At 53.4% G+C, this 25,994-nt stretch overlaps 1 protein-coding gene across 3 annotated transcripts in view; it reads right to left on the reverse strand.

Annotated features, from left to right (window-relative positions):
• Window positions 1-13,851: 13,851 nt before the first annotated feature.
• The window catches only part of LZTS1 (leucine zipper tumor suppressor 1), a 65,951-nt gene continuing 53,808 nt past the window's right edge, over window positions 13,852-25,994 (reverse strand). For all 3 annotated transcript variants that reach the window (XM_043453394.1, XM_043453395.1, XM_043453393.1), the window contains 3 exons: window positions 23,240-23,720; window positions 21,095-21,883; window positions 13,852-17,671 (listed from right to left, as the gene is read on the reverse strand). In XM_043453394.1, coding sequence (XP_043309329.1) covers window positions 17,018-17,671; window positions 21,095-21,883; window positions 23,240-23,584 — 1,788 coding nt within the window. In that variant the 5' untranslated portion in view covers window positions 23,585-23,720 and the 3' untranslated portion in view covers window positions 13,852-17,017. The remainder of the gene's footprint in view (window positions 17,672-21,094; window positions 21,884-23,239; window positions 23,721-25,994) is intronic.

Raw genomic sequence — 25,994 nt, forward strand, 5'->3', positions numbered from 1 at the left:
CTGAGGCTGCTGGGTCTCCAGTTCCAAGTTCCACACTGACCTGCCTTCCCCAGGGATAGTGCTGTGACTTAACCTTTCTGAGGCCCCTTGGGTCCTAGTGGGGAAAAACCTTATTGGAAAAAAAAAAAACACTTAATATTTATTTAAAAACAACAACAACAAAAAAAACCACTTAATATTTCTAGAAAGAAAGCTGAGCACCGAAGAACTGATGCTTTTGAACTGTGGTGTTGGTGAAGACTCTTGAGAGTCTCTTGAACTGCAAGGAGATCCAACCCGTCAATCCAAAGGAAATCAGTCTTGAATATCCATTGGAAGGACTGACGCTGAAGCTAAAACTCCAATACTTTGGCCCCCTGATGCGAAGAACTGACCTACTGGAAAAGACCCTAATGCTGGGAACCATTAAAGGCAGGAGGAGAAGGGGACGACAGAGGATGAGATGGTTGGATGGCATCACCAACTCAATGGACATGAGTTTGAGTAAGCTCTGGGAATTATTGATGGACAGGGAAGCCTGGCATACTGCAGTCCATGACTGAGTAACTGAACTGAATATTTATTTATTTTAAAATTTTATTTATTTATTTTTGGCTGCTTTGAGTCTGTTGCTGAGCATGGACTTTCTCTAAATGCAGAGAATGGGGGCTACTCTTCATTGTGGTGCGTGGGCTTCTCATTGCAGTGGCTTCTCTTGTTTCAGAGTATGGGCTCTAAGGCACACTGGTTCAATAGTTGCAGTGTTCAGGCTTAGTTGCCTGACTCAGGCTTAGTTGCATGTGAACTCTTCTCTGGACCAGGGATCAAAACCATGTCCCCTGCATTGCAAGGCAGATTCTTTACCATTGGACCACCAGGGAAGCTCCCTCTTAAGTATTACTGATCTGAGCTCTACATACACATTCTATGCCCGACCCGAATGACCAATCCACGGGGGTATTGTGATTCCTTTTACAGATGAGAAAAATGAGACTTGCATTCCATAACTTGACCACAGACTCATGGAGTCTGTGTTGACAGCAGTCACCCTATCTGGTCTATGACTCCCAAGCTCTGGATTTTGGAGCAGAACCCTCCCTCTCCCCATGCTGGCTGTAGGCTGTGGCCTTGGTTTCCTTTTCCTTTTTCTTTCTTTTCGTTTTTAGCTGCACTGAGTCTTCACTGCTGCAGCGGGCTTCCTCTAGCTGCAGTGCTCAGGCTTCTCGTTGCAGTGGCTTCTCCTGATGTGGAGCACAGGCTCTAGGCACTCGGGCTCCCGCAGGCCCATGGAGCAGGAGTTGCTACTCCGGGCTCTAGAGCACCCCGGCTTCAGTTGTTGAGGCGCCTGACCCAGTAGCTGCGGTTCCCAGGCCCTAAAGCACAGGCTCAGTAGCTGGGGTGCACCGGCGTAGTCAATCCGCAGCGTGTGAGATCGTCCGGGATTGGGGATCAAACTGGGGTCTCCTGCATTGGCAGGCAGACTCTCTACCCCTGAGCCACCAGGGAAGCCCCGTGGCCCTGGGGTTTGAGGTGGGGTCACACGGTGCCACTGGACAGCCAGGCGGGACCCCCTTCTGCCACCCCGGTGCTCTGAACCTCCTTATCAGCAAGCGTCCTCTCCGATTCTCCATTCTCGTCAAAACCACCAAAGGCCTGTCCGCATCTCGGGCCAGAGCCCCGTGGCGCCCAGGGCCGCGGGGAAGTCAGCTGCATTGAAACAAAGGGCCGCCCGCGCGCTTCCTGCCCTCCCCCGTCACACACACAGCCCCGCGGGGACAGCAGGTATGAAAGCAAATGGGTAACGGGACTGCAGCTGCCGCCGAGCCCGGGCAACACTCGGTTTTCTTAATTCCCTTTCCCGCTAAGTGGTGATTACGAGACTGCCTGGGGCCTGATCCTTCCAGCCACCTGACTTCAGCCAGAGGGGCTGCGGGAGCGCCGAGCAGCTGGCGGGGCGCATTTCCGGCGGCAGATGCCAGGGCCCCATTATCCCGGGAGGGGCCGCATTTGCACTTCAAAGGGGGTCAGGCCCCAGCGCCCCCTTCTAAGGAGCCGGGTCTATTCTGGGGGAAAATCCAGTTGCTTTGAGAGAGTTCCCCACCCGGGTCCACCCCCTTCTTAACAGGCGGGCGGGTTTAAACAACCCAGGGAGTTACAGCCCACTCGCTGGGCCCTGCCAGGGACCCTCTGTCTGTCAGCGCTCCTTCTGGTGGGGTCTATTCCAGGCTGAAGGGCTCTGGCGTTTAGCCCCCACTGTTTCAACGGCCTTTCATCTCAGTCCTCCCAACATCCCTCCTTAGGAGATAAATCACGTGCCCCCTACCCACCCCAAGGTTGACATCCTAACTCTCGGTACCTGGGAACATGAATTTATTTGGAAATAAGATTACAACAGACATAATTAGTTAAGATGAGACAGGCCTCTAATCCAAGATGTCTGGAGTCCTTACGAGAAGAGGAGTGAGACAGATGGGGATAGTAGGCAAAGACAGAGAGGAGAACAGGGCCAGGGGGAGATGCAGGCAGAGACGGGAGTGATGCTGCCACCAGCCAGGGGACACCCAGGGAGACAGAAGCTGGGAGAGGCAGAGAGCAGGTCCCCTAGTGCCTTCAGAGGGAGCATGGTCTTGCCAACACCTCAGTTTCTGACTTCTAGCTTCTAGAGACAGACAAGACATAAACTTGCCCAATTCTGTCCCCCACTGCTAAAAAGCCACTGTCCTGGTTAGCCTCTGGGCAATGGGGCTATAACAGCCATGCCAAGCTCAGGTGTGAGGGTCTTTGCATGCTGTAAATGCTGTTTTAAGCAGATAAGGATGGGGGTTGGGTCCCTGGAGAAAGAGAATCAGACATGGCTCTCTTGATATAACAAAGGCCATTTTGGGGCTGAGTCATTTTGTGATCCAAGCCTGGCCACAGTGAATGTTGAACCGTTTCAGTCATGTCTGATCTTTGTGACCCCATGGACTGTAGCCCATCAGTCTCCTCTGTCCATGGGATTTCCCAGGCAAGAAATCTGGAATGGGTTGCCATTCCCTTCTCTGGGGGATCTTTCCAACCCAGGGATTGAACCCGCATCTCTTACATCTCCTGGGTTCCTTACCATTAGCGCTACCTCCGAAACCCTTAGGTCTCAGTAATTAGTGATTTTAAGGGAAGTAAGGGAATGGCAGAACAAAGGAAAGGCGGTCAAAAAGCAACAGAGTCCTAGTTCCCCCTCCAAGAACAAGTGCATTTTTGAGTTCTGCAGTGACTAAGACCCACACCCAGGTAGAGGGTGGAATGATGATGCTGACCCTCTGAACTTCCATCAGCTAGAGCCTGGACTCTGTTCATCTTTGTCCCAGTTCTATGCTGAATTCTCTTCTGCTTAAGCCCCTTAGTGAATATGCATGTATCCTTAGTGTAAATGTTAGTCACTCAGTTGTTGCTGACTCTTTGTGACCCCATGAACAAAGGATTCTTCAGGCCAGAATACTGGAGTGGGTAGCCATTCCTTTCTCCAGGGGATCTTCCTGACCCAGGGATCAAAACCTGGTCTCCTGCATTGCAGGAGATGTGATTCTTTACCTTCTGAGCCACCAGAGAAGCAAAATTTCCCCAATTTTGCTGTTCAGAGAGGCACTGCTTTGGGAAACATGCCCAGTTCTCCTGACTTGCTGTTAGAAATGGGTCCTTCCTTCTCCTGCTCCTTGCCTTGATTACCTTTGGGCTTCACACCCAGCAAGAGGCAAACCCCATTTTCAGGTAACACTGTGTCCTGTGAGACCCCAACCTACTCCTGGCAGTGGGTAACCTAACAGGTGGGGTTGTGTCCCTACCCACAACCCAGGGCCCCCAGCCATGGCAGAACTGCCTTCCTCCTGGTGCTCCCCTTCTGGAGATGCTGGCCATCAGCTTTCCAGGGCAGGGCTAGTCCAGCACTCAGACCTGCAGAGGTTGCTAGCATTTTTAAAAAAATATATCTATTTATTTGTATTTATTGGCTGCATCTGTTCCAGCATGTAGGCTCTTTCATTGCAGCACATGGCTTCTTATCGTGGTTTCCAGGCTTGCCTGTGGCATGTGGGATCTCAGTTCTTGGACCAGGAATTGAACCTGGGTCCTCTGCATAGGAGGGTGGACTCTTAACCACTGGCTAAGAGGCTCTAGAGCTAATATCTCTCAAAGTGTCTCTGCTGGCCTCAGAAGGTGCAGAAGGGGAGGTGAGGGGGATTGACAGACAAGTGGGAACCAAAGGAAAGTCTTGTTCCAACAGTCACTCGCCGACTGGGTGACTAGCCCTCATCCAAGGCACCTATGGAGTGAGGACAGGATTCCTCACAGTGCAGGGTCATTGTGCATCCTGGGGGCCATGGACCTGCAGCTATATCACCAGCGTACTTGCCCGGCAGAGTCTGCAGTCATCAGCCTCTCCCCACCAAGAGAAAGGAGGGTCAGTTATTGTGCTTGCCCTCATGGGGACACAAAGCAGGAGGACCCCGCCCCAGCTTCTTTGCCAGGATGCTGTGGCAGCCTCAATGATCTCTGCTTGCCTCATTAGGCTGCTGAGTGGACATTCGCTGCCCTCCCCAGTCTGGCCTCCCCATTGTCTGGCCGTTTGTCCCCTGGCCTTCTCCCTCTCCTCTGCGTACAGCACAATAGCCTGGAAATGGCCACTTCCTCTCTCATTCACGGCCTGGGACAGCCTCCCCAGGCAGTCTGAGGATGCGAGCTTCGCCAAGTACCCTCCAGATCGCCATGGCCAAGCGGGTGGGGGACCCAGACCCTTGGAAGTTAAGAGGTTTGATCAAGGTTATTTTGAATTGTGGTGCTGGAGAAGACTCTTAAGAGTCCCTTGGACAGCAAGGAGATCAAACTAGTTGACCTTAAAGGAAATCAAAGCTGAATATTTATTGGAAGGACTGATGCTGAAGCTCCAATCCTTTAGCCACTTGATAAGAGTCAACTCACTGGAAAAGACCCTAATGCTAGGAAAGATTGAGGGAAGGAGGATAAGGGGGCAACAGAGGATGAGATGATTAGATATATCACCTACCCAACAGACATGAATCTGAGCAAACTCTGGGAGATAGTGAAGAAGAGGGGAAGCTGGTGTGCTGTAGTTCACTGGGTTGAAAATAGTCAGACCAGCTTAGTGACTGAACAATAACAAGGTCATTTACAGGAGCAGGTGGGGGAAGAGAGGAGGGGGTGCGGTGATCTGGTGGCCCAGACCCTCCCCCCACCCCCCACCACAGGAGGAGACTCGCCCCCGTCCTGTCCAGGGTGCAGTGGCTGCCACGCACAGCCGAGTCCTTCTCTTGAGTCTTGCCTTGTGTCCAAGCTGCAGTTCAGCCCAGGAGTGGGAACAGGAGCAAGGCCCAGCCCTGCTGCTCCACCACGCACTAAGATTAGTGGAGGCTCACAGCGAAGTCTTCCTCCATGCCATCCTGCTTGCTTCCTTCTCTGCCATGCAGCTGGGAGAGATTCCTTCTCCAGGAAGATCTCTAGGGGAAACTCGTCTGTGTCAAAGGCACTTTCTGGAGGTTGATCTGTGCCCAGATGGGGGGTAGGGGTGAGAGGGGAGACCTGCAGGGCCTTTCCCCATTTAGAAGTGGCCCCCACTGCACCCTTTGCCACACACACCTACATACTCACACCTCGAGCCTTAATTTTCTTTTCCTTCATTTTTTTTTTTTTTTGGATGTGTGGCATGTAGGATCTTAGCTCCTCGACCAGGAATCGAACCTGTGCTCCCTACACCAGGGAAGTCTTGGGTCTTAACTCGCTTTATAACAAGATGTGTTTATTTATTGGCTGTAGTCGGTCTTTGCTGCTGTGCCCGGGCTTTCTCTAGTCGCCGCGAGCAGGGGCTGCTCTTCACAGGGTTTCTCCTTGTGGTGTGTCCCTTTCTCATTGCGTTGGCTTCTTTCATTGCAGAGCGCAGACTCTGGGCGTGCAGGCTTCAGTAGTCGCAGCTCTTGGGCTCTATAGCTTGGACTCTGTAGTTGTGGCACATGGGCCACACGTGGGAGCTTCCTGGACCAGGGATCACACCGGTGTCCGTTGCACTGCAGGGCGGATTCTTAACCACTGGACCACCAGGGAAGCCTGTAGGGTCCCAATTTTCAACATCAACTTTAAAAACATCTAGAAACTGGAGAAAAGTAGCACTATATTTTTGCTGCTTTAACCTTCTACGTGTGTGTATTTGTGTGTGTAAGAAACATAAATTAGCTTAGTAGGCATTTCCTATTCTTTTTTGGGAAGGCAGTTATAATTAAATTTATTTATTTCTAATTGAAGGTAATTGCTCTACAATATTGTGTTGGTTTCTGCCATACATCAACGTGAATCAGCCACGGGTACACCTTTGGCTTTTTCTTTTCTCATAGAGGTATGCCCTTTGGGGATCTGTAGAATTCCCTATGAAACAAAGATATTTGAAAGAAGATGGCCGTGTGAAATTGAGCCTGAGAATGTCTGCTTTTCTCGGGTTCAGGAAGAAGGAGGAGGGAGGTGGTAACCAGATTGAGGAAGACAGGCTTTGGGCTGGGGTGGGGGTGGGGGTTGGTTTACTTAAGTTTTCCCGGAGCTGTGTCTCTTTGCAGTGCCAGCTCTCATTTGGAGCTGGCCAGTTGGCATCGCCACAGCCCCTCCCGCTTTCTAAGTATAGTCTTTGAGGCCCAGCCAGCTGGGAGGCAGAGCCAGAATTTCCCTGGAAAGCATTTGCTTTCACAGACCTGGGTAGGGGAAGCTGCTACAGGAGGCTGGGGGTCTGGACAGTGGGCACAGGTGCTCAGACTCCTGTTTCTTGTTTTTTCGGGTGGGCCTGGCTTCTTTGGGCCCCCTGTCTGTACAAGAAGGGCTTGGAGGGACGGTCCTGGGGCTTCTTCCAGGCTGGACCTCTGGCTGGGCAGCCCTCTCCTCCCATCTGCATGCTTACCAAGTCACTTCAGTCATATCTGACTCTTTATGACCATATGGACCACTCCTCTGTCCATGGGATTCTCTAAGCAAGAATACTGGAGTGGGTTGCCATGCCCTCCTCCGAGGGATCTGTCTGATCCAGGGATGGAATTCGTGTCTCTTATGTCTTCTGCGTTGGCAGGCGGGTTCTTTACCACTAGTGCCACCTGGGAAGCCCCTTCTCCCATCTGATGGTGACCAAAGCAGAGGCCAGGAATGGCCGCGCTCTGTGCTGCTCAGACAGGCATTGGCAGGGGCTGGGGGTCAGGTGGCCCCCAAGGGAGCCTGACCCACTCAGATGGGAGTGGGGGAGAAAGGCAAGGTAGCCTTGAGCAGCTGACCCCCCTTGCTGAACCCCTGCCCCATCCGCCCCCCATCCCAGCCCTGAAGCCCAGCAATCTCACGTGACCTCACTCATCTCGAGTGTGGGAAATGCGTCAGAAACCAGTTCACTTCCTCTGGGCTCCCTCTCCTGGGATATCGATACTTCTGAAAGCTCAACCTAAGGACAGGCATTTCTAATAGTGGAATTTCAGGACTCTGTAAGGGATGAGCCTGATTGAGGGGAGACGGGGAAGAGGAGCTCAGAACACAGCCTTTTATGGCACTTCCAGATCTGCCTGCCAGTGGAAAGAAGGGTGAAAGGAAGAGGCAGGCTCGTGCCAGAGCGAGAGACTGGGCAGTGGCCACAGGCAGGCCTCATGCATGCGGCAGGGGGTAGGTTTGTGTGTGTGCGCCCAGCCATACTCACCTCTGTAACCCCAGGGACTGTAGCTGCCAGGATCCTCCATCCATGGGATTCTCCAGGCAAGAATACTGTAGTGGGTTGCATTTCCTTCTCCAGGGGATCTTCCCAACCCAGGGATTGATCCCGTGTCTCCTATGACTCCTGCATTGGCAGGCAAATTCTTTACCACTGTGCCACGTGGGAAGCCCAAACCCAGCTTCTTTGTGTATAAAATGGAGCCTCCAGTGAGGGCAAACCTCATGTGGATTTGGGAAGTCATCCAGCCCCGGCCCAGGAGCTGATAACTCCCTTCCGGGAGTGGACGGCACCCACTGGTCCTCACCCCACCATCTACCTGCTCCGTCGTTCCCATTGTTCAGCCTGGAGAACCAATCAAGCCAAGGGAAGCCTGGGCCTTGAACCCTCCAGCTACGTACTGCCTTGCACTTGGGCCCACAGCCCAGGAGGGTGCCACCGTGTGATGGACGCTGGCAGGCAAATTGTCCTCTTATTTTTGGTGCAAGGAATTTAATTTGCCTCACCTGTCACTGGTTACAAAAGCTGTCGTGAGCCTACTTACTGCTCAATTAGCCATAATTAAGGCAGTGGGACTAGGGGCGCGGGGAGAGTGGAAGGGAGAACACGATGGGGACTGTGTGTGTGCATGGGGGCACATGTGCATCAGTGCGTGCAGGGTGGAAAGAGGGGAGGGGCTGTGACAGAAGAGGGGCTGCACTGGGGGAGGTGGTGAACTGCCTTCTAAGTGGCTCCCTCCAGGCATGGGGTTTGGCCATTGTCACAGTCTGGCTGGGGCTCAGGTCTGCTCCATTATCACCTCTCCCCCATCATCACCTCCAACCCTCCCCCCCGCCACCCCAGCAAATCCTTCTTTGTTCCTTTCTTCCCTCAGCTGCACCCTCTGTCCCAGGAGCTTCTTCCCCACAAGTCAGCCTTCTGGAGTTTAGAGCTGGGGAGACGATGCTGGGGGGTGCTGGGGAGACAGTTGACCAGAGTAAAGTCAGCTGTTCTCCAAGGCAGGGAGCTTTGCTGGGGCTGCAGGAGCCCGGGCCACCACTGGAGTTTATCACAGCGTGAAGCAGTGACATTATATTAACAAATAATAATAATTATGGTGGGCTTCCCAGGTGGCGCCAGTAGTAAAGAACCCGCCTGCCAGTCCAGGAGATGAGATGAGGGTTCGATCCCTGGGTTGGGTAGATCCCCTGGAGAAGGAAAAGACAATCCACTCCAATATTCTTGCCTGGAGAATCCCGTGGACAGAGGGGCCTGGTGGGCTACAGTCCATAGGATTGCACAGAGTCAAATATGACTGAAACGACTTTGCATGCACACACAAGCATGCAAAACTTATGGTAACAATAAAATATGATAGCAGTATAAAAATAATAGCAATGCTCAAGCTAACTTTATTTGGACATCATCTCACTGAATTGTCAAAACCACCCTCCAAAGCACAAGGAGGTTAAGTCACTTATCCAGTATCACACAGCTCAGCAGCATCAGGGGCTGGAGGTGAGCTCAGCTAGCTCTGAGTCTGCATTTGGCCCTGGCCATGCTGCCTCCCGTTGAGGCTCCTTGGCCGGGTCTCAGGGTGGAACACAGGACTGGGCAGCAAAGTGTGTTTTATTTATTTACTTATTTATGAATGTGCTCTGTCTTTTGTTGCTGCATGGACTCTGTCTAGTTGCAGTGAGCAGGGCCAACTGTCTAATTGTGGTGCCCAGGCTTCAAGTTGCAGTGGTTTCCTTGTTGGGGAACTTGGGCTCTAGGACACATGGGGCCCAGTAGCTGTGGCATGTGGGCTTGCTGGTTGCCCCGAGGCACATGGGATCTTAGTTCCCAGACCAGGCATCAAACCCGTGTCCCCTGCGTTGGCAGGCAGATTCTCAACCACTGGACCACCAGGGAAGTCCCAGAGTGGGTTTTTCACTTTTCAGAAAGATTGTGTCTGACAGGAAATGCCTTTGTGTTTGTTGAACTTATGTTGATGGTAATTGTTATGTTTTAGGGTTCTGTGCTTTGACCTGTGGTTTGAGTCAGGTTTGCTGAGATAGATGTTGGAACCATAAAAGGCAGAGACTTAAAGCCAGCTAAAGGGACTCAACTTTATTCTGAGGTTTGAGGGGAGCCCCCGAAGGTTCTGAGCAAGTGGGGAACCTGGTGGGAGCAGCACTGGGGGTGTAATCCTGAGTGTTGTGTGTCAATGGATTTAGTGGACCAGAGTTGGGAGAGAGAAGCCAGTGGGGATCTGAGAGTCATCAAGATGACCAAGCTCTGTAATTCACTAGCTGTGTGACCTTGAGAAAGTCCTCTCCCCTGTCTGGCTGGCCTCTCTTTTGCACATTCGTAAAAGTGAGGTGGTTGGAACTAGAAGACGTCTAAGATGTCTTGGGCATTCTGTGATTATTTGAATGACCTCAGCTGGTCAGTAGATGTTGGAAGAAAAGAGGACAGGAAGAAGGCTTTAAAGAGGAGGCTCTAGAGGATGTGGGATCTGACTGGATAGACAAGATGATGGAAAGGTAGTGGTGGGGGGGATCAATGATGGCTCCAACCTGCAAGGATATATTGATAGAATAGGGACATTGTGGGAAAGCAGTTTGGATTATACAATAGGCTGATAAACTTCTGCGTGCACACCCAGTAAGGCAGACCCCTCCCAGCAAAACAAACAGACCAAAAAATAAATAAATATCTAGAGAGAGAGATGGTAAGTTAATTAAAATGGCTAGATTAGTTAAAATTGAACATTTCTCTGTCAAGTTACATGGAAAAGATGCTCTTTTAGCATTTATGTAAGGATTGTGCTATTTCACAAAATTTGGTTTTTAACTTTTACATGTGGAAGGACAGCGTTTAATGCTTCAGACTTCTCAAGGGTCTTCATGGGACATGCTGGGCGGAGTTGTTTGTGAGTGAGAGGAAAGGGAGGTTCGAGGTTCCTTAGGACTGGGGATGTTTTGGGCCAGTAACCAGTGAATGCTAAGGTTATGGGAGCATGGTTAGCCACCTACCAGGAAAAGGTCTAATGAGACCCTGTGAGAAGGTGAAGTTTCCAAGGGAGAGAAATTGGGGTGAAGAGGAGTCCACGTTAGTAAAGGACATTGGTTGGCACAGTCTCCCCAAATGTTGAAATGAGGGGATAATTTGGCTTTCTGATCTTCTTTTCCTGAACCAATTCCCCCCACCCTTCCAGACACAGTACCACCTGGCTCCCACTGGCTCAATCATCCTATTTACTTCCTTCATCTCATTTCTCAGGAAAATCACTTGATTTATTCGTTTAGTTCCAGAGTGTGAACTCCATCAGGAGAAAGAACCTTGACAAAGTTTGTCTGCGGCTGTATAATTCCTGGCCTTTAGAACAGAGCTGGCATAGAGCTGGAGTTCGTCAATATGTGTTGAATAGATCCAGGCATGCAGGCTTCCCAGGTGGCGCTAGTGGTAAAGAACCCACCTGACAATGTAGGAGCCATAAGGATGAGGGTTTGATCCCTGGGTCTGGAAGATTTCCCTGGAGGAGGGCATGGCAACCCACTCCAGTATTCTTGCCCGGAGAATCCTGTGGACAGAGGAGCCTAGCGGGCTACGGTCCATGGGGTCACAAAGAGCTGGACACGACAAGCAACTGAGAACGGCACAGCGCAGTGGATACGCGCGTGCACACATGGATAAACACAACGCTGGTATTTCAGGCCTCGAGAAGCCTGGGCCGGGAAGAAATTTAGGGCAACATGACCTTCCTCATATAACTCAGACAGCACCTGCTGCGGGGGCTGCCGGGACCATCGCTGGGCTGCCTCCCTCCTGATGGGCTCAGCACACACAGTCTGTCTATGGCTCTGTGAGAAACTCTGAGAAGCTATATATATCGTTCCCCTTTTGTTCTATTTTTTCCCTAAAATAATAAGGAGGTTTGAGGTGTGTGTGTGTCGGGGGGGGTGCTCAAGGAAGGCTTACAGCCTTGACAGCACTCCAGAGCAAGTGGGGTGGGGGAAAGCCTTTGCCCTCCACCGCTCACTTGGCTGCCTTTCCTGCAGCTGAAGCGGTTTCCCACAGCCCCGTCCCTGTCCAGATACCCGGCTTTTCTGTTAGCCCTTTGGGCTTCCCAGATGGCTCATTGGTAAAGAATCGACCTGCAATATATATAGGAAATGCAGGAGATGCAGGTTCAGTTCCTGGGTTGGGAAGAGCTCTTGTAGGAGGGTATGACAACTCACCCCAGTATTCTTGCCTGGAAAATCCCACGGACAAAGGAGGCTGGCAGGCTACAGTCCAAAGGGTGGTAGACTCAGACACGACTGAGCGCACACATAAGCCCTATGGACGGAAAGAGGTGTGTTGGGGTGGTAAGTGAGGGGATGGCCACAAGGTGTTTGGGTTACCCTTTTCTGTGAAGTGAAAATGTTATTTTCTTAGTCATGTCCTACTCTTTGTGACTCCATGGACTGTAGACCGCCAGGGTCCTCTGTTCATGGGATTTCCCAGGCAAGAATACTGGAGTGGGTAGCCATGCCCTCCTCCAGGGGATCTTTCCAACCCAAGGATAGAAGCTACATCTCCTGTATTGCAGGTGGATTCTTTACCGTCTGAACCACTAGGGAAGCCCACCCTTTTCTGCACCACATGGTAAATCACCCTGGGTTTTACTAAGAGGCTTAAAAACAGTGCCATTCCATGTGCTCTGGTAAAGATTCTAGAAGGGCTGAATGGGGGAAATGAGCCTCTGCTTCATGAAGGTTAGCTGGATCCTGGTCATTCGCAGGACAACAGGACCTCTCTTGCTCCAGGGGGTCTCCCAGCAGATTTGAAGGGTTTCTCATATGGCAGCTTGTGGGCCCCAAGAGTATACGTAAAAGTGGAAGCTGCCAAGCTACGCCGGAACTGGTGGAGCATCACTTCTGCTGACTTGGATTAACTTAAGTGAGTCTCAGGGTCTGCCTGGACTAGAGGGGAGAGGGCAGGGTCATCAGTGGGGGCATATTCCCATGGGCGTCACCAATGCAGCAGCCTGCCAGCCTTGGGCCAGGTCTGGGAGAAGGGGGTCACCCAGACCTGACATGACATCTTTGCCCCAATACTGGGGTTCTGGATTTAGATGTGGGCTCCTGTCCAGGCTTGGCCAGCTGCCTGACCTTCTTTGCACTTTGATAGCTCACCCCCCACAATGCACCCCCACACTGGTGGGAAGGGACATCACCTTTCTTACTTCAAATGCAGGAGCTCCAGGGAGCTGCCATGACACAGACAGGGGAAGGAGGATAGCTTGCTTGGGACGGTGCGGCCGCCTCCCCCCGCCGGCCCCCTGCACATCCCCATCTGCCTCGCTGGCCTCACTGGCCTGTCACCTGTGCAGACAGGCAGGGAGACCACAGCTATGGGAAGGCCGCCCTGGGGTGCGCTGCTTGTCTTCCCTCTCCTCTCCACTCCTCCAATGTCCCACTCCTGCCCATCACCTTCCCGGAGACCCTGATCTTTCCCACCCAGAGGCACTAACATCTACCCAACAGGTGCTCCACAGGCTGCCTCGTATTTTTAATTCCCTCTTTACAAGTCCCTCTGTCTCCTGCCACCTGAGTAGAAAAGCCCTTTGAGCTTCAAATCTGGGCCCCAGAGCAGTAGGGATTGCTTGTCAGGGTGAACAAGGCAGGCTGGCACAGAGAAGGCTGGACAGATGGCCACTGTGGTGACTGCAGCTTCCTAGCTGGGAGGCCCGGGGGTGGTGACGACAATAGCCACCCTGGTCTCCAGCCAATGAGGCCGTATGTAATAGGCCAAGGAGCTGGCTGGCGAGGTGAGCAGCTGGAGGGAAGAGGCAGGGAGGTCTGAGGCTGGGGCTGAGGGAAGGGGGCTCTCTTTCGGAAAACCCTCTGCCTTTGCAGGGGACCACAGCCCTTGGTTTCCTTTCCACCTCCTCAGGCTCTCCCCAAGACCTGGTCACACAGATAAGGACACAGGGTTGGTGAGGGGCAGGGACCAGCTGAAGGTCTACCTGATGCCAAGGCTCCTGCTTTCCTACCAGCCAATACAGCCGCTATCAAAGCTGTCCCTAACCACCTCCCCGCCCCCGCATCCCTCCCTCCCCCACTGGCGGGAAGGGACATCACCTTTCTTACTCCAAATGCGGGAGCTCCAGGGAGCTGCCATGCCACATCCAGGGGAAGAAGGGTAGCTTGGGAGGGCATGAGAAATGGCATTCTTTATTCATAAATAAAAACATAAAATTACCAGAAATAGTTTACATGGCCAAAAGGGGGCATCAAAAATAAAGCTGTCAAAAGCAGAGCAAACCAAACAAGACACAACCAAGAGAAAAATGACTCTGTACATAGTCTTCCAAATGCCAGTCCATCCATAGTGAGCCTGGGCCGGGGTTCGCGCTTTGCTGAAGAGGAAGCGCAAGGGGGACCACAGATAGATGAGGAAGGCAGAGCATGGAAGCACACAGGCGCACACATAGGCGCGTGCCCTCCTGGCAGGGACAGCTGCGGCTCTGACCGCCCAGCCTGCCTTACCCCTAAGATCTCTCTCTCCTAAGAAGTGGCCCAGGCTAGGCCGGGAGGCGAGCAGGGGCAGAGGCTTGGCGGGTGCTTCTCAGGGTAGAGGTGCCCCCCAACCCCACCCCAATGCAGTCCCCATGGAACTCGGTGCTCATGGGGACCGACTGTGCCCAGCAGGGGTTAACCCGAACGCAGAGACCAGAGGATAAATCCAGGGTGGGCGCCGTATGAGAGTCTGGTCACTCCAAAGCCCAGAGGCAGAGCCGCCCTCGGCGTGGCTGACTCCTGGCTCCCAGCAGAGAGCTTCACCATCCTTTGGGTAGCAGAGCCGCGGCTCTGATCCAGCGAGCATGCGTGCTAGCAGCCGCGCTCGGGGAAAGGGGCGGCGAGCTCCCGCTGGCCCCGGGCCAGGCCGCCTGTTCCGAGGATTGCGTGGCCGACTTCTCCAGCCCTGCTCAGCCTCTGCTGCTCAGAGGCTCCTTCCGGAGAGAGGCTGGGTTTGGCAAGGTCCAGGAATAGCACGGAGGTTTTAGCACAGGGAAGGGAGGGGAAACCACACCGCGCGAGGTCGCTGTGCTATAGGACACTTGGATTCTGGGGCAGCTGGGCTACCCTGGAGCCTCGGGCTGGTGGCAACCCGGGGAGGGCTCCATGGGTTGGCCTGGGGCAGAGATGGGGATGGGGTGCAGGGCACTGTCACACTGAGGCGGAGCTGCTGTACCCCTGAGCTCCAGCCCCTGGGGCTTAGCCCCCACCTCTTTGCAGCTCAATCTTAAGGGCAGAGCAATGGGCTTTTGGCTGCCCTTTGGGAGGGGAGGTCTCCAGCCTGAGGAGGGGGCAGAAGCCTCCTTTTCTATCTGGCAGGACAGTCTCTGGGAGGAAAGGAGGCCTCAGACAAGGCATAGGCTGGTGGAGATGGAGCAACCAAGAGACAAGGGGCGGGAAGTCTTTGACCTGGGGAACGGGGGTGATCTGCCTGTGTCCTGTGGAGGGGACTGGCCTCCAGGCAGAGAGAGGGCTCTGGGCCTGTGGATTCCGGGCTTAAGTCTAGCCTATGACTAAGAGTAATGGCTTGAAATTCCAGAAAGTCTCCTCTGTCACATGAAAGCAGGACAAGCGCAGCCTAACTTGGGGAATGGAAGGCAGACCCAGCATCCGGGAAGGCGGCCCTGCTCTCAGTCTAGGCTCAAGGAGGGACCCTGGCAGGATGGGGGGCTGGAGGAGAAGCAGCTCCCCACTACCACCTGGGGCCTGGAGGGGTCTGCAGTCGGGGACAGAACTGGGGAGCAACGGCCTGGGACTGCTGCATACTCAGACGTTCGGTGAACCCCCCTCAGCATGCGGGCGTGAGCCCAGGAATCCAGCCGGGGCTGGCTGTCCCAGGAACAGCAGCTGCAGCTCGAGGCAAAAATAGAACATGGAACAGCCTGGCTGCCTGTGAGATCTGGCTTGTGTCTGAAAAGACAAGAAAGGAAAAAGAAGAAGAAAATTCCCTGAACCAAGCAACTGAGAAACAATCTTTTCTCCGCACATCTTTGAAAGGGAAGGCCAGCCTTCTGCAGGCTTCTGCAGGGGTCCTTGACTACAGGGCTCAGGTGGGGCTAATGCAAGTGGCAGGGGTGCAGCCGGGGGCCCCAGGGTCGTTCAGAGGCTGTGTTTGAGCCTCTTACTGTCTTTGGACACTGGCAGTTTGCCGCCCCCCCCCCACCCCGACCTGTAAAGGCTCTGTCTGCACTTGGCCCTGGAGGTGAAAAGGGACATGACCGGCAGCAGGATGGAGCTGAAGGTGAAGGGGGAAGGCCGAGCCCAGCTGACCCTGTGCCATCTCAGTGGACACAGGTTAATCTGAGTTCAAGCAAAGACTTGGTTCTTAGGAATGAAAACCAATATAGGGTAACTGCTGAGCAACTTGAACAGGAGGAGAAATCCCTATCTCTGGTCTCATGATGAAAAGATCTGGGGGCTCCCCTGGGGACAGCTTGGAGTCACACACTCCCTGCATCACTAAGCCGTCAATCTTTCCTCCTCAGCACCCACCTCAGGGCCTTGGGGCTATGGCTATGAAGAGATCAAAGGCCACCAGTCACCCAGAGGCTGCTCACGTCCAGTCAGCAGGGCTAGAGGGTCTGGCTATCACCACCTAGCTTCTCCTTCAGACCCCCTCTGGTCTGGCTGAGTCTTGACACCCCCGGGGTGGCCCCAGCTTTCTTTCCCCTCCTTTCTGAGACCAACAGTGTCAGGAAGCTCTGATTGTTGTTTGGCCAGGTTCTCCACATCCCACTCCAACCCCTGTCCCTCCGGGGCTGGGGGAAATAGCTCAGGTATGACCAGGTCCGATTCCAAAGCTCCTGGTCATAAATGCTTGTGTTCTGTTCCCAAGGGGCATCTCAGTGTGTCGGGAGCGGGGATGGGGGGAGCGAGAAAAGTTGTAGGAAAAGAGGTGGAAGGGAGCTTCCGTCAGTCACCACCCTCTCTGGGACAGCATTTAGGGAACCCTCTAAATGCCTAGAGGGTTCAAAAATCTCTAAGCATTTTGAACAAAGACCAAGCTTTAGGAAGCCCTTAACCAAATCTTGATGATCCCAGGACTCCTCTCTTGGCAAAGCTGGAGGTCTGGCCGGCTGCAGGGCTGCTAAGCGCTGGATCTTGGGAAAGGCCAGGAGAGGCCCTGCAGCCGCAAGCGTCCCCCCACCCCCACCCCCCAACCAGTCTCCTCGCCCTGAAGTCTGCGCTGCTTTTCTCTGAGGCCTGAGCAGGGGAGCAGGGCACGGGAGCCCCCACTGACGACTCAGCTCCCGCCGCCCAATGCCAGGTCCCGCGCCCTCCCCCAGGAGGCCCCTCAGATCTCGGTGGCGATGATGTCCTCGTAGGGGATGTCAGCCCCTTCAAGGTCGATCTCAAAGGGCTCCCCTGCCCCGTCCCCGCGGGCCAGCTGCTGCAGCGCCTTCTCCAGGCGCTGGTTCCGCTGGTACATGGCCAGGTAGCTCTGCTGCAGCTGCTTCTGGTACTGGATCACTTTCTCCTTCTCCTCCTTCCACACCAGCCGCTCGTGCTGGAAGCCGGAGGACATCTGGTCGTGGCCCTGCCGCTGCTCCTGGAGTTCTGCGCGCAGCCGCCCCAGCTCGCGCTGCAGGGCGGGCACGTCGTCCGCGGCGGCTGGCCCCAGCGCGGCCGCGTCCCTGCCCCGCTGCAGGGCGGCCTGGGCCCGCAGCTCCAGCAGCTCCTGCTCCAGCAGGGTCACCTTCTCCCGCAGCAGCTCCGCCTCGTTCTTCTTGCGCTGCAGCTCGTTTTCGCAGACCTCCAGCTCCAGGCCCTTGGTGCGCAGCGCGCTCTCCAAGTCCTGCGTCTTCAGCTCCAAACTCTCCAGCCGGCCCCGCGTGTCCTTCAGCTGAGCCTTCAGGTTGAGGATCTCGCTGGCCTTGGCGTTGATCTCTGTTTGGGACTCCTTCAGCTGCTGCTTCAGGAGGGAGATCTCGCCGGACTTCTGGCACACCTGCCATGGGGCAGGGCAAGACAGGGACAAGAGAGAGCCAGGGGGTGAGAGTCTGCACGTAGGGGGCAGGGGTCACACCTCACTGCTTAAAAGCACTTAATCCTACGCGATCCAGTGATTGGGACTCGTGGTTTTCACTGCCGATGACGCGGTTTCCATCCCTGATCGAGGAACTAAGCTCCTGAAAGCCACCCAGCGCGGCCCACCCAGTCCCTACAGGGTGCCTGGAAAGAGTCCCAGCATGGTGGTCTGGGTGACCCACGAAGGCCAAGCCCCTCTATGAGGCTCCTTTCATTCTGAATCTTGCTGGGTCTGTCCACAAGCCTATCTCACCCCCAATTCAGAGTCTAAATCTCAGTCCATACCCAAACCCATGTCCCTGCTGTTTAGTCGCTAAGTCGTGGCTCTGAGACCTCGTGAACTGTTTTTGTAGCCCACCAGGCTCCTCTGTCCATGGGATTCTCCAGGCAAGAATGCTGGAGTGCCATTTCCTTCTCCAGGGGATCTTCCCCACCCAGGGATCGAATCTGTGTCTCTTATGTCTACTACTTTGGCAGGGAGATTTTTTTTTTTTTTTTTTACCACTGGGGAATTCCACCCAAACTTATAGTTATGTATAAATTAAGGGCCAGTGGTTTAATCTGCCCACAGCTGGTAGCTCCACTATCTACATTAACATCAATGATGTCAATTTTGGGTCTGCCTAATTTCTATCATCTGTGTATACTCTCTCACCCTCTGGCCTCACCCCTGCACATACTCTCTTCTCCCTCCTCCTGGGATAAAGACAATATTTACACAATCATGACTGCACCCCAGCAATCAACTGTGCTCAGAAACAGTGCCCAGCTGGCATCTGCCAAATGATGAGCCATTGTTCTCCCCAGTGCCCTCCACCATTTCTACTCCAATCTCCATCAAAAGTTGGCTAACAGCAGCAAACAAAACTAATGATACCAATGACACTGACTCAGACCCATGTGTCTGTGGAGTCCAGGCCACTGGGGGTCATGTGTCCAAGGCCAGTCTGTCTGGCTGAGTTACAAGAGCATTTTCTGCTGGCCTGCAGGGAAGATGGCCAGAATGAAGGCCAGGGCCTGGGCCTCCACAGAACAGATTCTTTGAGCAAGACTGGAAGTTTTAATATTTCCTCTTTTTTTCTTGAGATAGAGCCACCCCTTGCTCTCATGCACCACCTCCGAAGTGTGCACAGCCCCACCACCATGCTTGGCTGGGGCTGAAACAGCCTTCCGAGGGTGAGCCTGGATTTGTGTCTTGGAGGGGGCAGCAGAGCCGTGGCTGAGGACGGGGCCTCGCTTTGAATCCTGGCTCTACCAGAGTGACCCGGCCAATTCTGCATCCATTAGCACAGTGCCGTTATGAACATAAAACTCTGAACTCTGGGACCTAATTCAGGATCAGATCCTGGCTCTGATACCTGCTATATGGTGACTTTGGCAAGTCATCTAACGAGCTCTTTGCTATTATAATTGTTCTCCATGCTTCAGTGTCCTAAACTCTAAATTGAGTTTCATAGGGCTGTCATAAAGCTTGAATGAAAGGACCTGGGGCCTGGCATTAATAAACACTCTATGAATTATCGTTATTACAAATATGTTTGTAATATATGTCTATGTTTTTGTGAAAATTTACTTCATTTATTGTTTTACTAATACTCTGGACACCCTGGGAGTGAGATCACAGCCATGTCCAGCTTAGTTCTGGATTAGACAAGCAAGGATGGATGCATAATGCTAGCATTGGCTTATGTTCTGAGATGGGCCAAAGTGTTCCCAAGTCCTGGCTGAGAAACCATGGCTGGGAGAGGGTCTCCTGAACCAACAGTGATGAGAAGAAGAAAAGCACTGGTCCCATGGCTGAGGTCCCTCCCTCTTTGGGAGACCACGCAGACAGAAAGTGACACTCCCTGCCCACCTCTCTAGTGCCTCTGTCCATCACTTCCTCAGAAAGGATCTTTCTCCTCTCCCCTTGGTAACATCTGTCGCTCTAATTTCCAGAGTAAGTACAGGAGATCAGTTCAGACAGATGGCTGTGTAGCTGATGGTGCGTCACCCCCACCTAGGGGTGATGCTGGTCTAACCAGACCCAGTGAGCCCTCAGCCCCTCCCCAGGGCAGAGTCTCTGGGGTGAATGCCATGCACGAGCCTCTTCTGGTCCCTGGGACCTTTAGAGGCCCATCAGGTGAGAACAGTGAGCAGGATGCGGGGCTTAGGCTGTTCTCCAGTGAGACCAGGTGCAGCCACCGAATTTCCAGGTGTGCCTGAGGATGTGCGTGTATATCTGAGTCCTCTTTCTTCCTGCTCTGTTCTTCCATCTCAGCCACCAGACAGAAGTTCCACTTGCACTTCTGTGAGGACTGGCCAACTCAGTCCCTGAGACCTGCATTGCTGTGACCACTCCCACCAGTGGGTGGAGTCCCTTTCCTCAAAAGTCACAGACGAGGGACTTCCCTGGTGGTCCACTGGTTGAGACTCCATGCTCCCAATGCAGGGAGCTTGGGTTCGATCCTTGTTCAGGGAACTAAGACCCCACATGCCATGTTGTAGCCAAAAAGTTAAAAAAAAAAAAAAATCCCGCAGCTTTGGAACTGTGACGTTTTCCGAGTACAAACAGAGCCTTCCATAAAGAAAACAACAACCACAAAAAGATGAAGAAAAAATATCACAAATGGTGCTATGGTCTTTTGTGGCTTTGGGACCATCATGAACCAGGGATGGTTTGCGATCCTGCAGAGCCTCTGTGAGCAGATGCACCGAGGTGGCCCTCAGACAGCCTGGCTGGGACTTGGTTCTCTTGTTCGTTTCTCAGCCAATGACTCAATTAGTAAATTCAATTCTGGCCATGAGGCATGGGGTTGGGGAGATGAAGAAGCCCAGACTAAGAAAATCTCCAGCATGGTTTCCTGGGGAGCCCTTTCTTTGGGTTAGGAAGCCAGCACTCCAGCCCAGTTTTCCAGGGCAATTGTGTTCCCACCCTTGTTGCTACGGTAGCTCAGCTGGTGAAGAATCTGCCTGCAATGCAGGAGACCCCGGTTCAATTCCTGGGTTGGGAAGATTCCCTGAAGAAAGGATAGGCTACCCACTCCAGTATTCTTGGGTTTCCCTGGTGGCTCAGATGGTAAAGAATCTGCCTGCAATGCAGGAGGCCTGGGTTTGATCCCTGGGTTGTGAAGATCCCCTGGAGGAGAGCATGGCAACCTGTTCCAGTATTCTTGCCTGGAGAATCCCCACGGACAGAGAAGCCTGGCGGGCTAGAGTCCATGGGATTGCAAAGAGTCGGACATGACTGAGCGACTTCACACTTCTCCCTGTTGCCTAGAGCCTGGAGGAGACCTGGAGAAAGTGGTGGGGAACGCAGGCACTGAACCCCTGCCCACCCCCCTGCCCATGCCCTCATCCTCACCTCCCACTGCGTCTCCTCCAGTGCGGGGGCAAAGCTGGTCTTCTCCTTCTCGTAAGACCTGAGTTTGGTCTCCAGCAGATCCTGCTCCTTCATGAGGCTCTCGAGTTCCTGCCGGAGCTGCCGTTTCTCCTGCTGGAGCTGGAGCACCTGGAGATGCAGGACCTGCTGGGCGCGCTGGCTCTTCTGCGCGGCCACCTTCAGCTTGCCCTTGGCCTCCAGCCCCTCCAGCTCGTCCTTGCCACGCCGCGGCCGCTCCTCGTAAGGCTGGCTGGCGGCCAGCTCCTTCTCCTCGAAGCTGCGGTGCAGCCTCTGCAGCTCGCCCTCCCTCCCCAGCAGCTGCTTCTCCAGCTCCTGGATGGTGCCCTGGTCCGTGGAGATGGGGGAGCGCACAGAGCCCTTGTCCTTGCTTGCGTGGGCCAGCTTGCTGCCCCCGTCAGAGAAAGACAGGGCCTTCAGGCTCATCATGTTGCTGTCCTGGAGGACAATGCCCTGTGTGATGTTGTGGGCTGAGCCCCCAAACCGGCTGGCGGGCCCCACCGGAGTGACCAGCGGGTCCAGCTGGTAGCTGCTGCTGGTACTGTGGGTGGGCAGGCTGGACATGGAGTTCCGGCCGGAGTCGGACAGTGCCCCAGAGCACAGGCTGGGCTTCAGCTCCTGCTCCTTGGGCTTGTCCAGAGGCACGGGATGCACCTGGTGGCCAGTGCTCTCAGGGGATGAGTGGAGGATGGCGCCTGACCGTGGCAGCACTGGCTTGAAGGCCGTGGGTCTCACGGCACCCTTCTCAGAACCCTGGGGAGGAAAACAGCCATACTTACCCGGTGTCTCCCTGCGTTGAGCCCTGAGTCAGGTATGTATGCCAGCTACATGGCACCTTCCTGGTCGCGGGCTGCAGGTGACCTCACCTGTTACTCTGAAGGGGCCAAAGGTGGTGAATCTCCCTCAAGGAGGAGGAATTCCTCCATGCCTATCCTTAAAGATCATCGGGCCCTTTGTTTTGTGAACTACCAACCACTTTGTCACCAGTTTCTCCGAGACGACAGCCCTTTTAGGTTCACTGTCTGAGACCCCCATGCCAGGGTTCTGGGGCTCCGTGTGCTGCAGGTAAGGACAGTGGACACAGTCCTCAGGGAAGTTCACCCTGCTTCTTCCCCATTGCTTCCAGTTGGCCAGCAGCTGGAACTCTGGCCGTGGCCTCCCCCAGTGGTTGGGAGAACTGCTTGAAATAACAATCTTTTCCCTAAAGCCATCATTTTCATTATTAGAGGACTTCAAAGTTTACAAGCTCTTTACTTTGAAAAGCTTAAAACTCTGTCCAACATGTGGGCCATGTCCTAGCATATCAATGCATAGATTCATCCTCCCAGGTGAGGCCAGGGTGCTGACAGGAACAATGCTTCTAGCATCGACTGGCAGGACCCATGAGAACTTAAAGTGGGACGAGGGCTGGATTTCTGAGCTCCTGGGACTCTCTGCCCTCATCCTTGCTACATTGGCGAGGATAACCCAAAGGATTTCCCTGGTGGTCCAGTAGTTAAGACTCCATGCATCCACTTCAGGGGGTGCGAGTTCCATTCCTGGTCAGGGAACTAAGATCCTGCAAGCCACACAGCATGGCCAAAAACTAACTAACAAACTCACAGCTCTTATCCCACCAAAGATGCTTTGGGGCTGGTTTGAGAGAGAGCTGCTGTCCCACCAGAGCAGTGGAGGAGGAGAAAGCCCACCTCCGTGAGTCCTAACAAGAGAGCCTGCCAGATCTCTGCAGGTGGGCTTTCCACCTGCTTTTCCAGATGGTAAGTGAGCCCCTCCCCATTCCCATGCACTTGAAAACGCTGCTCTTGGTCCTGCCTTGGCTATCCTGAGTTACAGTCCAGCAGAGTTCAGAAAGGCTTGCATTCTCTGATTGCTCTGTGCTAAAAGCTCACCCAGGACTTTTGCATTATGAGACTGATCAATGTGTTTATTCCTTTGTCCAATCTTGATCTCGGGTGTGGCTGAGTACTCCTGCCCTCTCTGCATCACTCAGTAATGTAAGCGTTCTCAGTGATGTAAGCATTTAAGACCTTCACCACCACCGCTTTCAGCCCCAGGCCTCTTTCCTGCCTTTCCAACCCAGCCACCCACACCAGAGACCTGTCCACTTACCATCTCCAGCTGATTGGAGAAGGGCATGAGCTTCGGTGGGGTGGACGGGTCGAAGTCCACCCCTGCCTGGCCCCCTAGGTCCCCGCTGGACAGTGCCGTGTAATCAGGGCGGTGGGAGCCCCGGGCCTTCTGGCTGACCTTGATGTAGAAGAAGTCTTCGCTCTTGCCCATTTTGGAGCTGGACTTGCCATGCCCCGAGTCCTGGGAGAAGCCAAACCTCAGCAGCCCGTCCGAATAGCGGTTGAGCTTCTTGAGGTGGGAAGACTTGCGCAGCTTGTATTGCGAGGCCCGGCAGTGCTTGCTGTGGAAGCCATGGCCAGAGATGAGGCTGCTGACGCTGCCCATGGTGATGCGGGCGCCGGGGACAGCTGGCGCAGAGCGGGGACCTGGCGTGGCCGGGGTGGCGGCGAGCGGCAGTCCTGGCTCCGAGAAGAGACTGCAGTCATAGCAGAAGCCTCACACGGCCTGGGGGAGCCAAGACCTGGAAGGAGACATAAGCAGAAGTCAGCCTGGATGGGGTGGTCATGGCATGTCCCCACTGGTGACCAACCTCGAGATCTGAGCAGCAGAGAAATGCGTGTTTCCCCTAACAGAGGCTCAGCCCTGTCTCTGTCTCAGCGGGCTCCCCTCTCATTCTTCCTTTGTCCTCTAAGCCAGCAAACATCTGCTAGAAGCCTACTATGGGATGGCCCTCTTCTTTTTCTTTTTTTAAATTTTTATTCTTTAACACCGAAACCATTTTGTATTGGGGTATAGCTGATTAACAATGCGGTGATGGTTTCAGGTGAACAACAAAGGGACTCAGCCATGCATATGCATGTGTCCATTCTCCCTCAAACCCGCCTCCCATGCAGGCTGGCACATAACACTGAGCAGAGCTCCACGTGGTATACAAAGTTTTCTGTTGGTTATTCGTTTTAAATATAGCAGTGCGTATGTGACCTTCCAGAAGTCCTTAACTATCCCTTCCCCCCAGCAACTGTGAGTTTGTTTTCTAAGTCTGTTAGTCTTTTTGTGTTTTTTAAGTCAGCTCGTTTGTATCATTCTAGATTCCACATAAAAGGGATGCCATGATATTTCTGCTTCTCTCTCTGACTTACTTCCCTCAGTGTGACACTCTCTACGTTCATCCATGTTGCTGCAAATGGCCTTATTTCATTCTCTTTAATGGCTGAGTAATATTCCATTGTACATATGCACCACCTCTTCTTTGAGATGGCTCTCTTCTCAGCACTGGGATGCAGGGGTGACTGGAAGTTACAGTCCCTGCACTCATGGGGCTTGTGTGTAGCGTAGAGTGGACTGGCCATAAACAGATCAACGTGTGTGACCTCAAGCGATCTGTGTGCTACAGGGGAGATAAAGCCAAGTGAATGGGATGGAATTCTGTTGTTGGGCTAGTTGCTCAGTCAGACTCCTTGTGACCCCATGGACTACAGCCCACAAGGCTTCTCTGTCCATAGAATTTTCCAGGCAAGAATACTGGAATGGGTAGCCATTCCCTTCTCCAGGGGATCTTCCCGGCCCAGGAATCGAACCCAGGTCTCCGGCACTGCAGGCAGACGCTTTGCCGTCTGAGCCACCAGGAAGGGGAGGTGGCTGCTTTATGCAGGGAATGCGAAGTATGCCTCTCTGTTTGGTGTCATTTAAAGAGACCCCAAGAAAATGAGGGAGAAAGCTATGTGGAGACCCGTGGGGAGAAAGAGGAACCTCAGGGGTAGCCCCAAGTGCAAAGCCCTGAGTCCCTGAGTGGAATGTGTTGGGCATTTGTGAGACCAGCAAGGAGGCCGGTCTGGCTGGAGGGTAGTTAGCAGTGGGGGTTTGGAGGACGCAGACGTCAGAGAGCTAGTGGGGGCCAGGCAACAGATAGCCTGACTGGCCATAAGGGTTTCGGCTACAGTCTGAGATAAGAAGCCTCCAGATGGCTTTAAGCAGCTGACAGCTTGGTCTGACTTGCGTTGTGGAGGGCCACTCTGGCTGCTGTGTGGAAAAGAGCCACTGAGGAGCCTGCGTGGAAGTTGGGCCTGTTATAGCAGGTGGGTGACTAACATGGCTAGGCTAGGGTGGTAGCTGTGGATTCAATTTTTTTTCAATTTTGTTTATTTTTATTTATTTATTCTTGACTGTGCTGGGTCTTCACTACTTTGTGGGCTTTTCTCTAGTTGTGGTGCACGTGCTTCCCATTGCAGTGGCTTCTCTCGTTGCAGAGCGTGGGCTCTGGGGTGCACAGGCTTCAGTAGCTGCAGCTCCCGGGCTCCAGCGCACAGGCTCAATATTTGTGGCACACAGGCTTAGTTGCTCTGCTGCATGTGGGATCTTTCCAGACCAGGAATTGAACCCATGTCTCCTGCACTGGCAAGCAGATTCTTTACCACTGAGCAAGCAGGGAAGCCCTGGATTCAATTTTAGATGTAATTTTAAAGTTGAGCTGATGGTACTAGTTAAAAGATTGAATGTAGGGAGGGAAAGAGAGGAATCTAGGATGACTTCAATGTTTTTTATCCAAGTATCCAGAAGAAGTAAGTTGCCATTTATTGAGATGCAAAAGACCACAAAAGGAACCAGTTTAGGATGAAGTGGGGGTGGAAATAGGACTTTGGTTTTAAGACATTAAGATTGCAAAGCCCATTAGACATCCAAGCAGTGATGGAGAGTAGGCAGCAGAATGGGTGTGGAGCAGGGCAAGCGGCAGATTTCCTTGTATGAGTTGTTTGTGCATAGTCTCGGAGCTAGTTCTGAGACTAGATGAAAATGC

The sequence above is a fragment of the Cervus canadensis genome, chromosome 30, assembly GCF_019320065.1.
Source record: "Cervus canadensis isolate Bull #8, Minnesota chromosome 30, ASM1932006v1, whole genome shotgun sequence".
NCBI classification, from domain to species: Eukaryota; Metazoa; Chordata; class Mammalia; order Artiodactyla; family Cervidae; genus Cervus; species Cervus canadensis.